This window comes from Phragmites australis, chromosome 4 (assembly GCF_958298935.1).
Source record: "Phragmites australis chromosome 4, lpPhrAust1.1, whole genome shotgun sequence".
NCBI lineage: Eukaryota > Viridiplantae > Streptophyta > Magnoliopsida > Poales > Poaceae > Phragmites > Phragmites australis.
Window position 1 is genome coordinate 40,231,621 of NC_084924.1, and position 17,355 is coordinate 40,248,975.

Here is a 17,355-nt window from a genome sequence, read left to right on the forward strand (position 1 = left end):
TCCCTTTTTGCTTATGCCCTAACAAGGGTCAGTTGAATTATTTGTTTTCTGTTTTTTTTTTAATATAATTCGACAACTCTCTTTCCCCTTTAAAAAAAAGTATGTGGTCCGAGCTGCAGACTGGGCTGTCGATTGACCCGCATGCGGCCTTTTGTTGCAAGTGTGCGCAACATTGCGTCGTGCATTTTTATTTTTATATTTTGAAAATAAAAACTTACAAAAGTAGACACCCATTTGAAAAACTTATAAAAATAAGCTGCTATCACCCGTTGGATGAGCGACATGCGATAGATGTAAAAATAAACAATCACATTTCCAACGACAACAGATTAAAAAAATATGTTACATTGCTCTCGAAATTAAAATACTATTGAAATAATCATGATAAATTCTGAACTAGCTCTAAAAAATTTAGATAAAGATATAATTTGTACAATGAGAAAAAAAAAGATAAATTTTATTATTACAATAAAATTTGTCTTTTTTTTCTCATTGTAAAAAAATGTTTGAGTTGAATTTTTTGGAAAGCTAGATTATAGCATTATCTACACCATATATTTTTTTAAAAAAATTTCATGACTATTTTGATAGTGTTTTAAATTTTGAGAGCATTAAATTATTGTATTTTTTAACATGATGTCCGTTGGAAAGTCTTCCTTTCATTGTGAAACGTTGGTACTCACTAGTAAAGAAAGACCAGCTTGAAACATATTCAAATAGAAACTCTAACTCAAGATGAAAAGATGAAAGTCGATACCGTATGAAAAATTGTGCGGTTGGAAGTGCGACATATATGGGCTACAATAGCATATTTTTTTAATTTGTTCAACCTTTTGATTTTTGAAATATAAAAATAAAAATAAAATTTATGTTGCACCGGCCCGGTCCTACTCTGCCCTGCCTCATCCCAAGGAACCACCTGAGCACGCCATCCGCTGAGTCAGCTCCACGCAGAGTTCACAAATTCGTCAAAAACCGCTTGAAATTAGCGGTTTTTGATAAATTTGGTTCGCACCGTATTCAAAATGCATCCGTATTTCAGTTCGAATCAAATTCAAAATTAAAAAAATAAAAAAGTGATAAATTTGTTGAAAGAAAATTTAAAAAAAAAAGGAAAGAAACTGAATTTCACCGTACTGATATTTGTGACTTTCAGTGAATTCACCGGCCACCGCATTTCGATGGCCGAACGAATTCATGAACCCTGCCTCAAGGGACCCATCCATTAGTCCTCATCGCCGACGCTGTGCACCTCCACCTCCGGGCTCCGGCGTGGAGTGAAGATCCATCCGGATTCCGGACTGGTTTCTTTCGTCGGTACAGAACCTAAACTTACTTCGGTTGATTTTTTTTTTTTTTTTTTTTTTTGCGGAAGGGCTGGATTTATATTGATATTAAAAGGATATTACAACCCAGCTGTTACAAAGAGGCCCCTGCAAGAACTGGAAATTACAAAGGAAAACAGCACAGGGCCTCCTGTTCATCTTCTCCACCTCCGACCCGTGCTTCCCCCGCTGCCATACCAGGAACCGAGAGAAACAATCGCCGAGGGTGAGGAAAGAAATCTCCTTCGAAGCCGGTGAAGAAGCTCCAACCCTTGGAAACGCCGCAAAAGACAGCACGCCGAGCTCACCATCGACGCGCATAGAGACCACTAAACAACCATCGGCAGCTTCGTCACTAGAGAAGAAGACGGAATCCGCCGCCGTCAGACCGAAATCCACCGACGCGGAATAAAGTCCACCCAAAAGGGGGAAGCATATCCACCAACCCCACCGCATGAGATTGAGGAAAACGGACCTCCCAGAAGGGTCGCCCGGCAGAGCGCCTTCACAGACGCCATCGCCGTAGATCCGCTGGAGGAACAAAAGCCGTCGTGGAGTCGTAGATGCCTGGCCCTCCCGGAAGCCGGACGAAGCCATCATCACCAACGCCACCGGTAAAACTTAGAGGTAGTAGTAAAACCTAGTACCTATATACAGATCAGCCGAGACCGGGCCGATTCCCTCCCCTCCCGGCGCCGGAGATGACGCCGGGGAGGAGGAATCGGCCGGATCGCCGCCGAAGAAAAAGTCGCCCTCTTTTTTCGCCTCTCCTTACTGTAGCACTGAAGAAGGCTCCAGCAACACAGCACCTGAAGTTAAGTCCAGCTTCGGTTGATTTTTTTTTGTAAGCGTTTGGTTTTGTTATGGGAGAGATTTTCTCTGTTGTGAGCACCGCATGGTTGGAATACTAATCCGGCCATTCATCCATGGTTCTGGTTTGGTTCGGTTGAGTTAAGTCTTCAGCGCGCGCAAGGTGGATCTCAGATGATGTCGTAGGGTTTGGGAACACCCGTATGGCCTATTCCCTAGCTTGGATGGAGTGGCAAGCAGTTAATTGTCCCTAATAGAATATATTATTTTGCCATGTAAGGAGCAACCACAAACTTTCTGTCCTTGTGGTGTAAAGCATACTTCACCCATTGCCTCCCTTAATCAGATTGTGTTATGATGATGTAGTTTTCTGAACCAGAATATTGTAGTTTTCTTAACCAGAATAGTCGTGACGACCTGTTTTTATGGGCTCCATGATCCCATACAGTCTCTTTGCCAGTATACCTTCTGATATTCATTCATAGATCATCACAATAAAAACTGCCTGCCTGGGTAGTGCTAGTTGCTCAGTAATTGATCTGGGAGTGAGTGGGGGCCTGTCAACTCATTGCCAATAGTGCCAGTTCATAGATCAATCGATAAATCAGACTGCTGATGCATGAACATACAGAAATTGCCAATAGTGCAAATCATGGGCGAAGCCAAGTTGGCCCGTGTGGGTGCAGATGCACCCATGTCAAAATAAAAATTTAGTTGTTTCTATCCCATTTTCACCATACATGCACCTCCTATAGCCCAAAATCATACACCTACAGACCCAACCGTCCAGCATGGCAAGCCCAACAGTCAGTTAGCAGGCCAAGCCTATGAAGTGATATACCTCTTTATTTTCCTCTAGCTTCGCCACTGGTGCAAATGCTTGCAATTTCAGACCGTGTGTTCTGAGACAGCTACCGAGGTAGTCATTTGTGAATGAACACTGCAATTTCGAGTGATACTAGCAACAGCCTGCATTTTTAAGAACTCGTTTTATTTGGTTCATTTAAAGCTTATCATAACCTTTTTGGCCTGGTAATAGAGACTAAGAAGCAGAATATAGCGGTATTGGCTATTGCATGTTCTGAGAGCTACTTTTACTTTCAATTGAGTTCGATTGCTATGGCTGAGATTCACATGCATGGTTCTCGGTGCTTTAGGTGATTATTAACCTTTTTTGTGCATTCTGCTTTAATATTCACAAAAGTATGTAGTCTTTGATGTCCAGAAATTCATAGGTGTGATCGATTCCCGCGTTGAGTTTTCTGTGGTCTTTCAGGTTTGGATCTTTCTTTGCTTCCTGGTTGCTTGGCACCTTCATATTTCCATGTTAGCCCATAATCCTGCAGAAGTCATCGACATGGTATCCTGCTTCAAATAGCTTGTACAATCCATCGGCTTCTTTATTCTGTTCCTCATAGTTGGAAATGCTAGTTCTTTGGTGAGTTGGAGTTCTCAGGTTGTAATGTGTGTGTAGAACCTTTTTGTCCTGGCCCTTGAGATACTAAAATGCAGAGAATCTAGCACCTCCTGTAGGCGTTTTGGTTGCTGTATTAAATACAGTTTGTTTTGGATAGTTATGCCTGCTCTAATCTGATCCTGGCAGCTCTTTGTGCCAGCTTTGTCGTTTCATAATGTGCCCATTAGTGCGTTGGTGATTGGTGAAGCGTTAGCTATTGCTGCTATCCATTCACTACTGAGAAATCGGCCAGAGCTGTAAAGCCCGTGACCCAAAGCTAACAATGTCAGGAGCAATGCAGAGATCAGATCACTCTGAAAGGTTGTGTTGTGACACTGTGCTGGTGGGGCTCTGTCATTAGACTATTAGTATATCACTTGATCCGGTGTAGATCAAGTCTCTGGTGGAATATTACACATGGTCCATCTAGGGAATAATCAATAGCGCTTCTGTGGCAGCCAGGACTGTTGCATGTAAAGCAATGTCCTGATGGCTCAGGAGATGCTGATGCCTGACGTCTTGGCCTTTTGTACAGGCGTCAGTCACAGGGAAGGATGCCCCAACTATCTGCATCTGCAAACATCTTTTAGTTTATCAATCACTTTGGATGCTAGAGGATAGAGAATTAGAGAGCAGCTGCCACACTGAGGTGTTTGTTTTGGTCAGCTACTCTTCGCACCTACCCACTAATGATCGTGGTCAAACTGAGGTGCGCCATTTTGAAGATGTAATCCGGTGTGCTCCAGGGCGCCTTGTTATGATCCAGGCTAAAAAAGGAGTGGTTTCGTTTCCTCGGTCCTTGCATTTTGTGTTGACTACGTCTATTTGGGCTCTTGTCGTGATCTCTGCTCGAATCTTCATGGCCTGTCAATTACAGATAGCATTTACCGGACGTCAGTGTTGTCAATACCATCGAGGAGATTTATTTGTTTTGCTCTTTAGGAACCATTGCATTTCTGCCATATTTCAGCAAGAAGATAACTAGATAAGCACGCACGTACAATGCTTTCTTATCGGACCGCATCTCTTGCACGGCGCAGGTATTGGATGGTTGTACGTGCAGCGTGATACCATTTTTGCACATCTCAAGAGGTTAAGTGCACTCTTAAACTCGATAATAGTACTTAAATTGATCTATAGATGGAACCTGCAACGACACGATGTCAGATGCCATCTTGTTCATCTACTTTCTCTTCTTTTTCCTTTTTTTTCTCTTGTCATGTCGTACTGATCCATTCTGCAACATGGCCACCAAAGCCATCTCGTCTGTCGCCTTCGGTGATCTGGCCACGCCTTTTGAATCTCGAACCATTCCTGGCCTCAAAGGTCGTACGAAGTAGTTGCGAACTCAGCACTGTACGTAGCAAGAAAAAAAATGTTTTCCACGAAATCCACTGAGAAAAACGAGTGGGAACCGCAGAACACACCAGCTATACCTAACATGTGAAATGGATGCATAAAGATATATGTTATGCTCAGCCTAAAATACAATCATAAAGTTGAAAGTATCAGATATTTCTAAAGACATACCGTCAGAGAAACTTACTTAACCAATAAGATAAATCAAGAAAACAGAAAGAATCTGGGACAGCCTTTCGGCGCCCCATTTCAGACCGACCAATCGACCATGATCCGGGCGGAGCTCGTCGCACGGTCGGAGTCATGTGAAGCTGCTCGTCAGATGCTATCGCATTCCCTTCGCAAAAAAAAAGAAAAAGAAAAAATAGATGCTATCTCATTCGGCACTTCGGCGCTGCTAATTTCTTCGCGTGCTCCGAAAGGCTCTGCTAATTTCTTCGCGTGCTCCGAAAAAAAAAAATCTTCCAAGGAACGCTAGCCTGAACCGCGCCGTGCCGCCCTCGTTAAGCCGCTGCGGCAGCTCCAAGCAAAGGCTCTCTCTCTCTCTCTCTCTCTCTCTCTCTCTCTCCATCCATCCGTCTCGCACTGCATGTGTGTCCGCGCCACTCTGCTCTCGCCGTTGTGATCCGCCCGCCGGGGTTCCTCGCAGCGTCATCCGCTGCAAATTCCAGGTCGGGATGCTAACTTTGCTACGTGCGAATTGATCTGCCGAGAAAGAGGAGTGTTTCGACCTGGTAATTAAACTCTGTCCTTTCTTGCTAACCCTTCCAAGCAAAAAACTCTCTGATCCAAGCGACTAATCATTTTGACTGACGTCATTTGTCTCGGCTTCTACGCCAGATGTCAGTACATGAGAGAAGGCTACTAAGGTGCTGTTTGTTTCAGATTATAAAATCTGGATTGTGATCAAAATCCAAAAGCTGAAACAAACAGCTGGATTGTAAAAGCTGGATTCTGATCACAATCCAAAAGCTGAAACAAACAGCTGGTTGAAAAAGCTGGATTGTTACAATCCAACACACAGATTGTAACAATCCAGCAATCTGCTTTTCACCAGATTCTAACAATCCACAATCCAACTTTTTACAATCCAGATTTTACAATCCAGCTTCTTACAATCCACAATCTATAAGCTGTTTTTCACAATCTACAGCTGAAACAAACAGGACCTAACAGGAGGCCAGTTTGTGCTAGAAGTTACAACCATTTTTTTTAAAATTTTCGAGTAATAATAGTATAAAAAAATGGGTGTTAGAGACCATCCATAACATATGATTTTTTTATTAGTACACAGTTAGATCTAAATCTGAGCAGTAGATCTTAAAATTCAACACTTGAGTGTTTTAGAGCTTCCAACACCTACTTTTTCAGCCATCCAATTTTAAGATCTGTGGTTCAGATTATATCTACTTTGTACTGATAAAAAAATAGGTGCTATTGGAGCCTAAGGCCATCTACGGTATCACTCGTCCGTAAAACACTGTAGCACTCGAATTCCAGCAGATACGATATCCAGCGCTACATTGTTGAAGAGAGAATCAGGTACTCCAAATTTGCTGAAATACTGTAGTAATCATAATACTGTTCATAAAGGTTGACTGTTGGTTCAGAAGGAGGAAAAAAGTAATAGAAGGTAAGAAATAGGATAGTTGTTGGAGATAGAAAAAAATAAATAGTACTGTAATAGTGTAAGGGGATACTATAATAGTGTTATAGGGGATGAATTTTTAGAATATTTGCTGGAGATAGCCTAACACCCGTATTTTTATTACACCATCATTACTCCAAAATTACAAAAAAAAATGATTGTAACTCTTGTGTAAAGTAACTATAATTCTAATAGAAATTAACTGTAAGTAAGGTATAAACAAAAATCTAGGTGCTAGGAGGCCTTAAAACACATAAATTTTTCTTACCTCATATACTCACCATCATAAAGCACGGATCTTGGCACAAATCTAAGGCACCAAAATTCAGTATTAGAGCCCTCTAAAGGAATGGTGCAGGGCCCTCTAAACCAGGGCATCCTAAAGCACGGAATGGTGAGATTTAGCAATTCCCTAATTTCTTAATCAAACCAAGACGCATTACTAAACAAAAGGGGGGAAATCAAGAGAAGTTGATGATGGGTAGCAATGGTGCAGAACGTCCAATTATACTCGCTTCGTCGCCAGATTTCTCTGCAGCGCTCTGCCGCGTGAACACCTTCGGCGCGCGCGTCAAACCATTCGCATCGGCGCGCGCACGCCGCAAGAGACGAGAGTCGAGTAGAGAGGCTCCTTTCGTTGCCGTGCTCGCTCCTGCACTGCACACGCGCGAGCGAGCGTACACATGTACACAAAGGAGACTAGACGATGCCGATGCCGATGCCAATGTCGACGCAGAAGACAAGGGGGAGTACATCAGATGCTGCGGTGATGGGAGGCAACAGTGACGCCGCACCTGCAGCTGGCGCCGCAGCTCTTTGCAGGCTCCGAAGCTCTGAACATTCTGCTGCAGCTGTAGCCGTTGCATTCTTTATCCGTTTCGGCACATACTGAAGTGACAAATGGGCGAATCTGGACACCACTGCTCGGATCAAGGGAGGGGGAAATCGAGGCGCTCAGACTTTCTGGCTGTCCTGCCTCAAACTCCACTGTATCCGATCCGATGGTTCAGAATTTCCTCGTCCTGGCATTCTACTGGGAAACGATACTCGTCACGAACTCGCAATGGAGTTGGTAGCTTCAGTTGCGTGGTAGTAGGATACTCTGCACGTGGCGTGTCAGGTGTATCCAGTTGCGTATCCTCTCGGTAACTATTAACAACCGCAATTAACTTGGTTGGGAGTTGCAATCACCAACGCAGCTGTTCTGAGAAGGCAGCAGTGCCATTTCCTGCAGGTTTCAGTGGGTTAGGCTAGGATTCTGTGTTGCCATTCTAAGTTTTCAGAAAAATAGACCCATCTTGCGATGGCCTACTGCCCCTCGCTAGGGCCTCGGCTTCAACCTCCTGCATTTCTCTCACGCGCGACAAATTTCAGCACCCATGCCTCCCGTTGCTCCCCTAAGCCATCCTACTCCTTTCTTCGGTGGATGGTGTTACCGCCGTCACATCTACGTCCACCATCGACTTTCACACTAATCACTCTATTTTTTTCATCCCACACACTTACCACCCACAGCGCCACCTCAAGTGCCTCTTCGCGCATCCCTCTAAGCCTAAAGCATCTTCCTAATCTTGAAAACCCTCTCCTCTAATGATGGCAGTAGAAGACAAGAGAGAAGAAAAATATTGACCGAAGGTTTTCTAGTTTTCGGTCTATTGAATTTAGAGAGCGTGCAAAAATTTAGGGTATTGCTCTTTTGCATGAAAATAAATGTTAGTAGTCTTATGGATTGTAGTCCCCACTCACATTTTTATTCAGTAGAATTTTTAGTCAATAAATTCGTAAACTCTATTTAAATTTGCAACAAGTGTACGTACATCCCACAGCAAAGTTCATGTCGAATTCGTGCGTTGCTCGAGGATTTGCAGCCTCGGTAACTTCAAGTACTCTGCTGAGGCTAGCAGTTGCCTCACATGATTCCCATGAATAGAGACGGAAGTGCTGGAAAAGAAATAAAACAATCTATTATGCCCTGGTTCAAATAACCTCTAGCTTCTTTGACAAGCATTAAGCAACACTGTGGCACATGCCTCGTCAGAAGTTTTAACAAAGTTATACCGTTTTTGCGTGTAAGAAAAAGTCTTGTACTATACAAAAGAAGCACCAAGTGCAGTGGCCCAAATGGCCAAATCCACATCCACAATACATTGTAGGGCAAACAAATGCGTCGGCACGGAGAATGAAAGCACGAAGTCAGGCCGGTGACAGGCTCTACTGCGAAGAAGAATTTGCCATGTCCTTTCACTTGCTCCTGCCCTGTGGTCTGTGGGACGTGTCACGATTCACGAGCCACTTTATTCCTGTGGCCTGACGACTGACGACCCAAGTGCATGCGGCGAGCCGCCGACAACCATTTTCCACCACTTTTACTTAGGGGTGAAGTTAGAGCTTTAAAAATCAAGTGCACATATTTGAGATTACCTGGTATGCATGAGGTGAAGTTAAATTACTAATAATTAAGATTTTATTTTATTTTCTATTACCGGTGCACTCGGGTTGGCGATAATGCAGTCCAGTCCTTGACGCGTGTAGGGAAATCGACAACGCCCGTCGGTCACGGCTCACGAGCCCTGTCGGTCACTCACGACGGGCACCGAGTAGCCTTTTTTTATCCTTGTGAGGCCAATGCTAGGGACACATGCAGCGGAGCAGGTGCAGCGGCATCACCGCGGTAAGCAACAAAGTTGTGGCATTGCCATTGCTAGTCCCAGTCCCGCCCACGCCGTGTGTACCACCCAACCATCACGTCACCATTAACTTGGTACCCGCCCTCTTGATTCTCCTCGCTGCACTTCATCATCGCGGAGGCGGAGCACAGATGCACGGCAGAGTCTTTGCTGTTGCTTGCAAGCAGCAGCAAACCGCCACTCTGCCCAGACACGCCGGGGCAGAGGCCAGAAGAAGCGGCGGCGGCGGCACAAGAGAAGAGCAGGAGAGAGAACCACCGCCACCACCTCCACATCCACCAGAAAGAACACGCCGCGCAAGAAAGAAACAGAACCAGAAAGCGACCGAATCGCTGTAGCCTTTCCTATAGGATAGGAAGCAGGAGCACTCTGTCCCGTGGCAGCCCGTTCGCCCGGAGGCCGCTCCATCGGTCCATCCAAGCCGCTCCACCGGTTTTCTTTCCCTCGATCGCGCGCCGCGCCCACCGAGCAAGTGAGCAACTCCTCCTGACCTGACCACCTCCTCCTCGCGCTCGCTCGCTCCCACCGCCAGCTAATAAATAATATCGGGCGCGCGCGCGCGGTGCTTAGCTCTTAGCTAGCGCACCGAACGCCACGAAGGGCACTGCTAGCTCCTCCTTCCCCGTGCTGCGGGCGGTGGCAATGGCGGCCGCGGAGGTGCCGCGCGCGGCGGAGGCGCTGCTGCTGCTGCTGCTGCTCTGCCTCGCGGGAGGCTCGTGGGCGGCGAACGTGACGTACGACCACCGCGCGCTGGTCATCGACGGCGTGCGGCGCGTTCTCGTCTCCGGGTCCATCCACTACCCGCGGAGCACCCCCGACGTGCGCATTTCTCTCTCGCGCGCTCGCTCCTCCTAGCTCCCCCCTGTTCACGGTACTGACACCGGCACGTCGTCGGCTGTTGCTCTGCTGGTTGCAGATGTGGCCGGGGCTGATCCAGAAGGCCAAGGACGGCGGCCTGGACGTCATCGAGACGTACGTTTTCTGGGACATCCACGAGCCCGTCCGGGGACAGGCACGTCGTAGCACTACTCCACCCCCATACTCGCTGTTATTCCTTTGTAGCATCTTTTCTTTTCTAATCATCTCCAGCAATGCTTTCACCTAGATTTAGTAACTTTTTTATCTTTTCTTTTGTGATCATCTCCTGGGTCATCATGTGAAAGGGCGGTGTTTGCTTCCTCTTCACCCTATGCTTTATCCTCTCTCTCTCACACACACTCCTGGGCTTTTTCTTTGCTTCTCGTCTCGTGTACTGTTATGACTTTACAACAATTATTACCATTCGAGTAACTCTGATGGGCGAGAGGTGACGTGACAGTACGATTTCGAGGGGCGGAAGGACCTGGCTGGGTTCGTCAAGGCCGTCGCCGACGCCGGCCTCTACGTGCACCTCCGCATCGGGCCATACGTCTGCGCCGAGTGGAACTACGGGTCAGCAGCCTCACTCCAATTCCCTAGCTCGTCAGTCAGTCAGTCAGCAAGCCAGCCAGCCAGTAGACGAAAAAAATAGCTCATGAAACGAATCGGTTTTTTGACGCTTGCAGAGGCTTCCCGCTATGGCTGCACTTCCTCCCCGGGATCAAGTTCCGCACCGACAACGAGCCCTTCAAGGTCCCGTTTCCTGACGGCATGATGTTCATGCTATCAATCGATCGATCGACATCAGTTGACCGACGTGGGGTGTGTGCACTGTGCAGGCGGAGATGCAGCGGTTCACGACCAAGGTGGTGGACACGATGAAGGGGGCGGGCCTCTACGCGTCGCAGGGCGGGCCCATCATCCTGTCCCAGATCGAGAACGAGTACGGCAACATCGACTCGTCGTACGGGGCGGCCGGGAAGGCGTACATGCGGTGGGCGGCCGGGATGGCCGTCTCGCTCGAGACCGGCGTGCCCTGGGTCATGTGCCAGCAGTCCGACGCGCCCGACCCAGTCGTATGTGATCTCTCGCTCCCTGCTAATAATAAGCACCAGCTACAGCTAGCGCGGCACATGAACGGAATTGATGAACTGAGCCGCGAGGTGAATGTAGATCAACACCTGCAACGGCTTCTACTGCGACCAGTTCACGCCCAACTCCGCGAGCAAGCCCAAGCTGTGGACCGAGAACTGGAGCGGCTGGTTCCTCTCCTTCGGCGGCGCCGTCCCCTACCGCCCTGCCGAGGACCTCGCCTTCGCCGTCGCGCGCTTCTACCAGCGTGGCGGCACCTTCCAGAACTACTACATGGTACTCACTTTGCTGCGATGCACTGTACGGCATTGAGCTCTCCCATCGCTCCATGTTTGCTGCTGTGCCAGCCTGCTCGGCCAAATGCAGGGGCAGTTAAATTTCGCGTTGATGCTGCTGGTCCTGCTGCTGCGTCTCTAACTCTGGATCTTATTGCCGGCAGTACCACGGGGGGACCAACCTCGACCGCAGCTCGGGGGGTCCCTTCATCGCCACGAGCTACGACTACGATGCTCCCATCGACGAGTACGGTAAATCCTTTTTCTTTCTGGAGCTTTTTGTTGGGCTGGGTTGGGAGTGGCGTGACCCATTTTGAGCTCTTGAAGCTTGGACCTGCATCATATCTGGTCCCTTGAATTGCTGAGCATGCTTCAGCTTACCTGTTACCTCAGGAGTGTCACTGAGGTTTTGGGTAGAATGTTTCGTCACCTATATACGGCTGTCAAACTGTAGTGAAAACAGGAATGCTTGGTGAGCTCGTGTTGATTTCAATATCTACTGCCTCAACTACTGAATCTATGTTTGGCAATGACAACTAGGCTAACTTGAAGTAGCCTAATAGGTTTGATGTTTGTGGATCATTGGCAGGTCACGTTAGCAAGGATATGGATCAAGGAGATAAATTTTTCTATCTTTAACAAAAGAAATGATGTATTTGTCCCCTTTCGAATATGTGATCCAGGACTAGTCAGGCAGCCAAAGTGGGGACACTTGAGGGATGTGCATAAGGCAATAAAGCTCTGCGAACCAGCACTCGTAGCAACTGATCCATCATACATTTCTCTGGGTCAAAATGCTGAGGTGTGTCCTTTACAAAAGCATCTTCTACTTTTTGCGATGAAAAGCACCTTTTAATTAACAAAAAAAGAAACACAAGACACTCAATATTGAAGAAATGTTGCAAATTTGTCCAGGAGTAGCATTTACCTTCATTCTCTGGTCAGGATGTCAGGTATATAACGATTTCTGCATTCTTCTATCTTCAGGCACACGTATACAAGGCTGGTTCAGTTTGCGCAGCATTCCTTGCCAATATAGATGCTCAATCTGATAAAACTGTCACCTTCAATGGCAAGACATATAAGCTCCCTGCATGGTCTGTCAGCATCCTTCCTGACTGCAAGAATGTGGTACTGAACACAGCTCAGGTATATACATGCCTTGCTTGCACTTGTTTTGGGAAAGAACATCAACCAAGGACCTGATCCAGGTACGTCTGGTTACTATCTGCAGATCAATTCGCAGGTGACAAGTTCGGAAATGAGAAGTTTGGGATCCAGCACCGCATCAGATGACTCGTCCATCACGCCAGAACTCGTGGTATCTGGCTGGGGCTACACCATAGAGCCTGTTGGTATCACAAAGGACAATGCATTGACAAAACCTGGACTGATGGAGCAGATAAACACCACGGCAGATGCCAGTGATTTCCTCTGGTACTCAACAAGGTACATTATTACATGTCTTGTCATATTTATGCATTTGATATTGTGAACAATACAATTTTACTCACCATTTGTGCTATTAAATATACTTTGTGCAGCGTTACTGTTAAAGGTGATGAACCTTATCTAAATGGCAGCCAGTCCAATCTGCTTGTAAACTCACTTGGACATGTTCTTCAGGTTTACATCAATGGAAAAATTGTAGGTAAGCTAGAGGTGATAGCGCAAACTGTTTCATATATGGCATTGAATTGTGATGTTGATTCTAAACATCAGTCGTTCACATATAAGTCATATTTTTGTACTGAAATGTAAGTGTTAAAATCTTACCAGGAAGTGCTTCAGGCAGTGCTAGCAACTCGCTCATCTCATTCCAAAAACCAGTTACACTTGTACCTGGGAGGAATAAAATAGATCTTCTGAGTGCAACAGTTGGCCTTTCGGTAATTCATCTTCACCTTAAAAGAGATGTCACATGGAATATTCCACTCCATTTTGATGTGCATATGCGATTTGAAATTTTTAGCATATGTATTAACACTACTAACATCCTTTAACCCTCGACTTCTCTGTTCCTACAGAATTATGGTGCATTCTTTGACCTGGTAGGTGCTGGAATTACTGGCCCAGTAAAACTGAGTGGACCAAATGGTGCGCTGGATCTGTCTTCTGCAGACTGGACATACCAGGTAGTCTACACTTAATTATCTGCTATTTCCGAGTTGACTAAAGTATTGGCAAATTTTGTTTTGAGCTCCCTTCACTTGTTAGGTCAACCATAGGTGTAGTATAGTTGGCTTTTCTTAATCATATTTTGCTACGTCAGGTTGGACTGAGAGGAGAAGGCTTGCATCTGTATGATCCTTCAGAGGCTTCTCCAGAATGGGTCTCAGCCAATGCTTACCCGATCAATCAACCATTGATCTGGTATAAGGTCAGTATGATCATCTGACCATGAAATCAAGCTACATGTGGCTTTTGCATGCATGCAGCATGGCTCAGAAAGGCTAGAAATGTAAATTCTATCTATTTGGCACTTTGGCTAATCCATTTCCTTGGGTCTGCAATGCTCCAAATGCAGACCAAATTCACGGCTCCTGCAGGTGACGATCCTGTTGCCATAGACTTCACAGGAATGGGAAAAGGCGAGGCATGGGTGAACGGGCAGAGCATTGGTCGATACTGGCCAACAAATCTGGCTCCACAGAGCGGCTGTGTTAATTCATGCAACTACAGGGGAGCCTACAGTTCGAACAAATGCCTCAAGAAATGTGGGCAGCCATCACAGACTCTGTAAGAATTCCACAAAGCTCCCAGAATATGCTCTCTGAGATTTTCATGGCTACATTTTGTTCCCTAGATGCAGAAACAGTTCTAGAATTTCCCCATTTCATATGTTCTCTTCTGGGAAAAAAATAACAATTAGATCTTAATGGCAATTAACTTTTCTCTCAAGATTGAAACACTGCTAGATTGTGTTTTCTGACGATGCACAGGAAATATAGTAACTACAAGAACTGAACAACTAATAATTGAATTTCTTACCTGTTAAACAGGTACCACGTACCACGTTCGTTTCTCCAACCAGGCAACAATGATCTAGTCCTGTTCGAGCAGTTTGGTGGTGACCCAAGCAAGATATCCTTTGTGACGAGGCAGACAGGAAGTGTGTGTGCACATGTATCAGAAGCACATCCAGCCCAAATCGATAGCTGGATCTCTCCCCAACAGCAGGAGCAGAGACCTGGACCTGCACTTCGCTTGGAATGCCCGAAAGTAGGCCAGGTCATCAGCAGCATCAAGTTTGCAAGCTTCGGGACACCGAGCGGCACATGTGGGAGCTACAGCCAAGGCGAATGCAGCAGCTCGCAGGCTCTCGCAGTTGTTCAGGAGGTAACTACAGGCTGCTCCACACTTGTCATGTCTCAATGTGTCAACTGATTCTTTTCCTTATGAGTTGCTCATAGTGTTGCTGGAATCTCTGCAGGCCTGCATTGGGGTGAGCAGCTGCAGTGTGCCAGTGTCGTCGAATTACTTTGGGGATCCATGCAGAGGGGTCACAAAAAGCCTTGTCGTGGAAGCTGCATGTTCATGACATGTCCGGTAAATGTTGGCTAGTAGGAAGGAAAATCAGTTGGAGGGGGGGTGAAACCTTCTCTGTGTAGGTATCCCCTGCAAAAAGGAATAAATGTTCCCATGCTGATCAAAAGGAATAAATATTCCCAGAAATGCTACATGAAAGCTATTAGATGGTAAGCTTAGAAAGGGCTGTGCTTGTTGAGATGATAAATTCATCCATCTTGACAAAGAAGGTGATCCTTTTGTAATTCTTTTTTTCAAAAAAGAAACAGAATACTGTGTATTTCAATCAAGTAGAATTACACTTCCTCGCAAAAAAAAATGAATTACACTTGCAAGGTTAAACAAACAGGACTCCATTGTCTGTTGAATGGACAGTTTTGTCACACCGAAAAGTAGACACCTGGAATCCTGAAGACCAGCGATTATTGGAGTCCACAAGTAGTTGTTGCAGCTGCTGCAGGAGAAAAAAAGGCAAAAAAATTCTCAAATTACATATACCCTTCTCTGTGATGGGCTGAAGAGTGTGCCTTACTGAAGCTCACAGTACTTTACTTCAGCCTTCAGCCACTGAAAGTGAATCTTTTTAGGGATAGCCTTCATGATCGTTTGGAATGGAAAGACTGTTTCAAGGATTGACGGAGCACATTTAGCAGGGCAAGTCACAAGGATGATCCATTTCCATGTTACAGAACAGAGAACATAATCAGAACACATGTCAACAATAGGTATCAACTTGCAACGGGGTTATAAATTCCAAAGAAAATCCGCAAAGGGTCAAGGACATCATAATATGTTCGATTAGTAAACAGTCTCCAATCTGCACTGATCAAGCAAACTATCAAGGATGATAAGAAAGGTCATTCCTCTTTTTCATATGCACAAGACAGTGGCATTCAGCCTGCTACAACTGCCAAATAGAGAACAGGATACAATAAAGCTACTAACAGTTAAAGATTGATCTGCAATACTAAAACCTAGCTGTTTAGTTGTACTTCCTGCTCTAAGAACATACATGATTGCATGTCGATGTAAAATAAGGAAGAAAGCCACCTTTCCCAACAGAAAGGTTACAGAACTAGACAAGCAACCTACCCCACATGCATCCCACCTCCCATAAAATAAGTATTGGTTTCCATAATTGGTTTCTTATTTGCATCCATCACCTGATCTCTCATATCGAGGAGTTGTTTCGGATGGCAAACTGGTGGGTGCGGATGCATTTGCATGAAATCTGTTGCAGTCATTGGCAAAGAGCCACTCTCCAGGTTTACATTCACCAAATGGAATGTGTGCATCCCATTCTGAGCAGTGGATACCATGTTCATATCCACTCTTGTGTCCCCCTGTATCAGGTGAGGGGATGCCATGTTCATATCAACCCTTCTATCCCCCTGTATCAGATGCGGAGATGCCAGGTTCATATCAACTCTTCTGTCACTATGGATAAAGCGGGGGGTTGCCAGGTTCATATCAACTCTTCTGTCCCCCTGTATCAGGTGTGACGATGCCATGTTCATGTCTACTCTTCTTTCCCTCTGCATGAAGTGAGGAGTTGCCATGTTCATGTCAACTCTTCCATCTCCATGAATAAGGTGGGTTGTTGGCATTTTCATTGCAACTCTTCTATCCCCATGAATCAGGGCCGTGGCATTTGATCTCATGGTATCACCATGAACTAGGGCTGATGCGTCTGATGTCATATTTGCATCAACCCTTCTGTCGACTTGAATCAGGGCTGAGGAGTTTGATGTCATGTTCACATCAACTCTTGTATCTGTGGACGCCTGACCAGTCACGGACATATTGACATCAATCCGTTGATTACCTTGTTGGGTGTGATCAGGCCTAATTAGTCGGTCCTTTGCTTCCTTCATGGCTGACAACACGAACTCCTTAAGCTCAGGCTCTCTTGCTCCAATGTCAATGATATCTTCAAAATGTTCATGGCCATGACTATAGAGGTCATCATAAATACCCAGTTTTCTATCTGATTCTACATAATTAACATTTGCAGATGAATGAAGTATCCTAAAATCCTTCCTCCAGCGGTTGAGGATGTACTTCGATGGCAGCATCAGCACGTTCTCTTGCTTCAGAACAGCTAGAGCATGGCTGCAAAGAATGCCCCGTGAGGGAAAGGAGCGACAAATGCACCAAACATCCTTGTCTGAATTGTTGTAGACAACTGTATAGTCAACCTTCTTTCCCTGTATTAACTCACTGACCATGTAAGTAATTGAATTCCCACTTCTGTCTACCTCTTTACAAATAACATGCATCAATTGCTTGATCTCGTCTTGAAACGCCTGAAACATGG

General features: G+C 45.7%; 2 protein-coding genes across 2 annotated transcripts; one reads left to right on the forward strand and one right to left on the reverse strand.

The window, feature by feature from the left end:
* The first annotated feature begins 9,317 nt into the window (after positions 1-9,317).
* LOC133916494 (beta-galactosidase 6) lies at positions 9,318-15,384 on the forward strand. The gene is made up of 17 exons (XM_062360179.1): positions 9,318-10,104; positions 10,202-10,297; positions 10,604-10,716; positions 10,830-10,896; positions 10,983-11,219; positions 11,317-11,511; positions 11,675-11,762; positions 12,194-12,312; positions 12,498-12,659; positions 12,745-12,959; positions 13,055-13,161; positions 13,290-13,399; positions 13,538-13,645; positions 13,783-13,890; positions 14,038-14,249; positions 14,513-14,849; positions 14,944-15,384. The coding sequence occupies exons 1-17, from the start codon at positions 9,928-9,930 to the stop codon at positions 15,049-15,051; spliced, it is 2,559 nt and encodes an 852-aa protein (XP_062216163.1). The 5' UTR covers positions 9,318-9,927; the 3' UTR covers positions 15,052-15,384.
* Positions 15,385-15,883: 499 nt separating this feature from the next.
* On the reverse strand, positions 15,884-17,353 carry LOC133916495 (uncharacterized). Its single transcript, XM_062360180.1, has one exon. It carries the CDS (start codon positions 17,351-17,353, stop codon positions 16,127-16,129), a length of 1,227 nt encoding a protein of 408 aa, XP_062216164.1. The 3' UTR covers positions 15,884-16,126.
* Between the last annotated feature and the right edge of the window lie 2 nt (positions 17,354-17,355).

Excerpts from the sequence above, each read along its gene's own strand:
- LOC133916494 (XM_062360179.1), top strand. The coding sequence starts at position 9,928 with ATGGCGGCCGCGGAGGTGCCGCGCGCGGCGGAGGCGCTGCTGCTGCTG. Across the intron at positions 11,763-12,193 it reads TGCTCCCATCGACGAGTACG|GACTAGTCAGGCAGCCAAAG; the intron begins GTAAATCCTTTT and ends TATGTGATCCAG. Across the intron at positions 13,162-13,289 it reads CATCAATGGAAAAATTGTAG|GAAGTGCTTCAGGCAGTGCT; the intron begins GTAAGCTAGAGG and ends AAATCTTACCAG.
- LOC133916495 (XM_062360180.1), bottom strand. The coding sequence starts at position 17,353 with ATGTTTCAGGCGTTTCAAGACGAGATCAAGCAATTGATGCATGTTATT.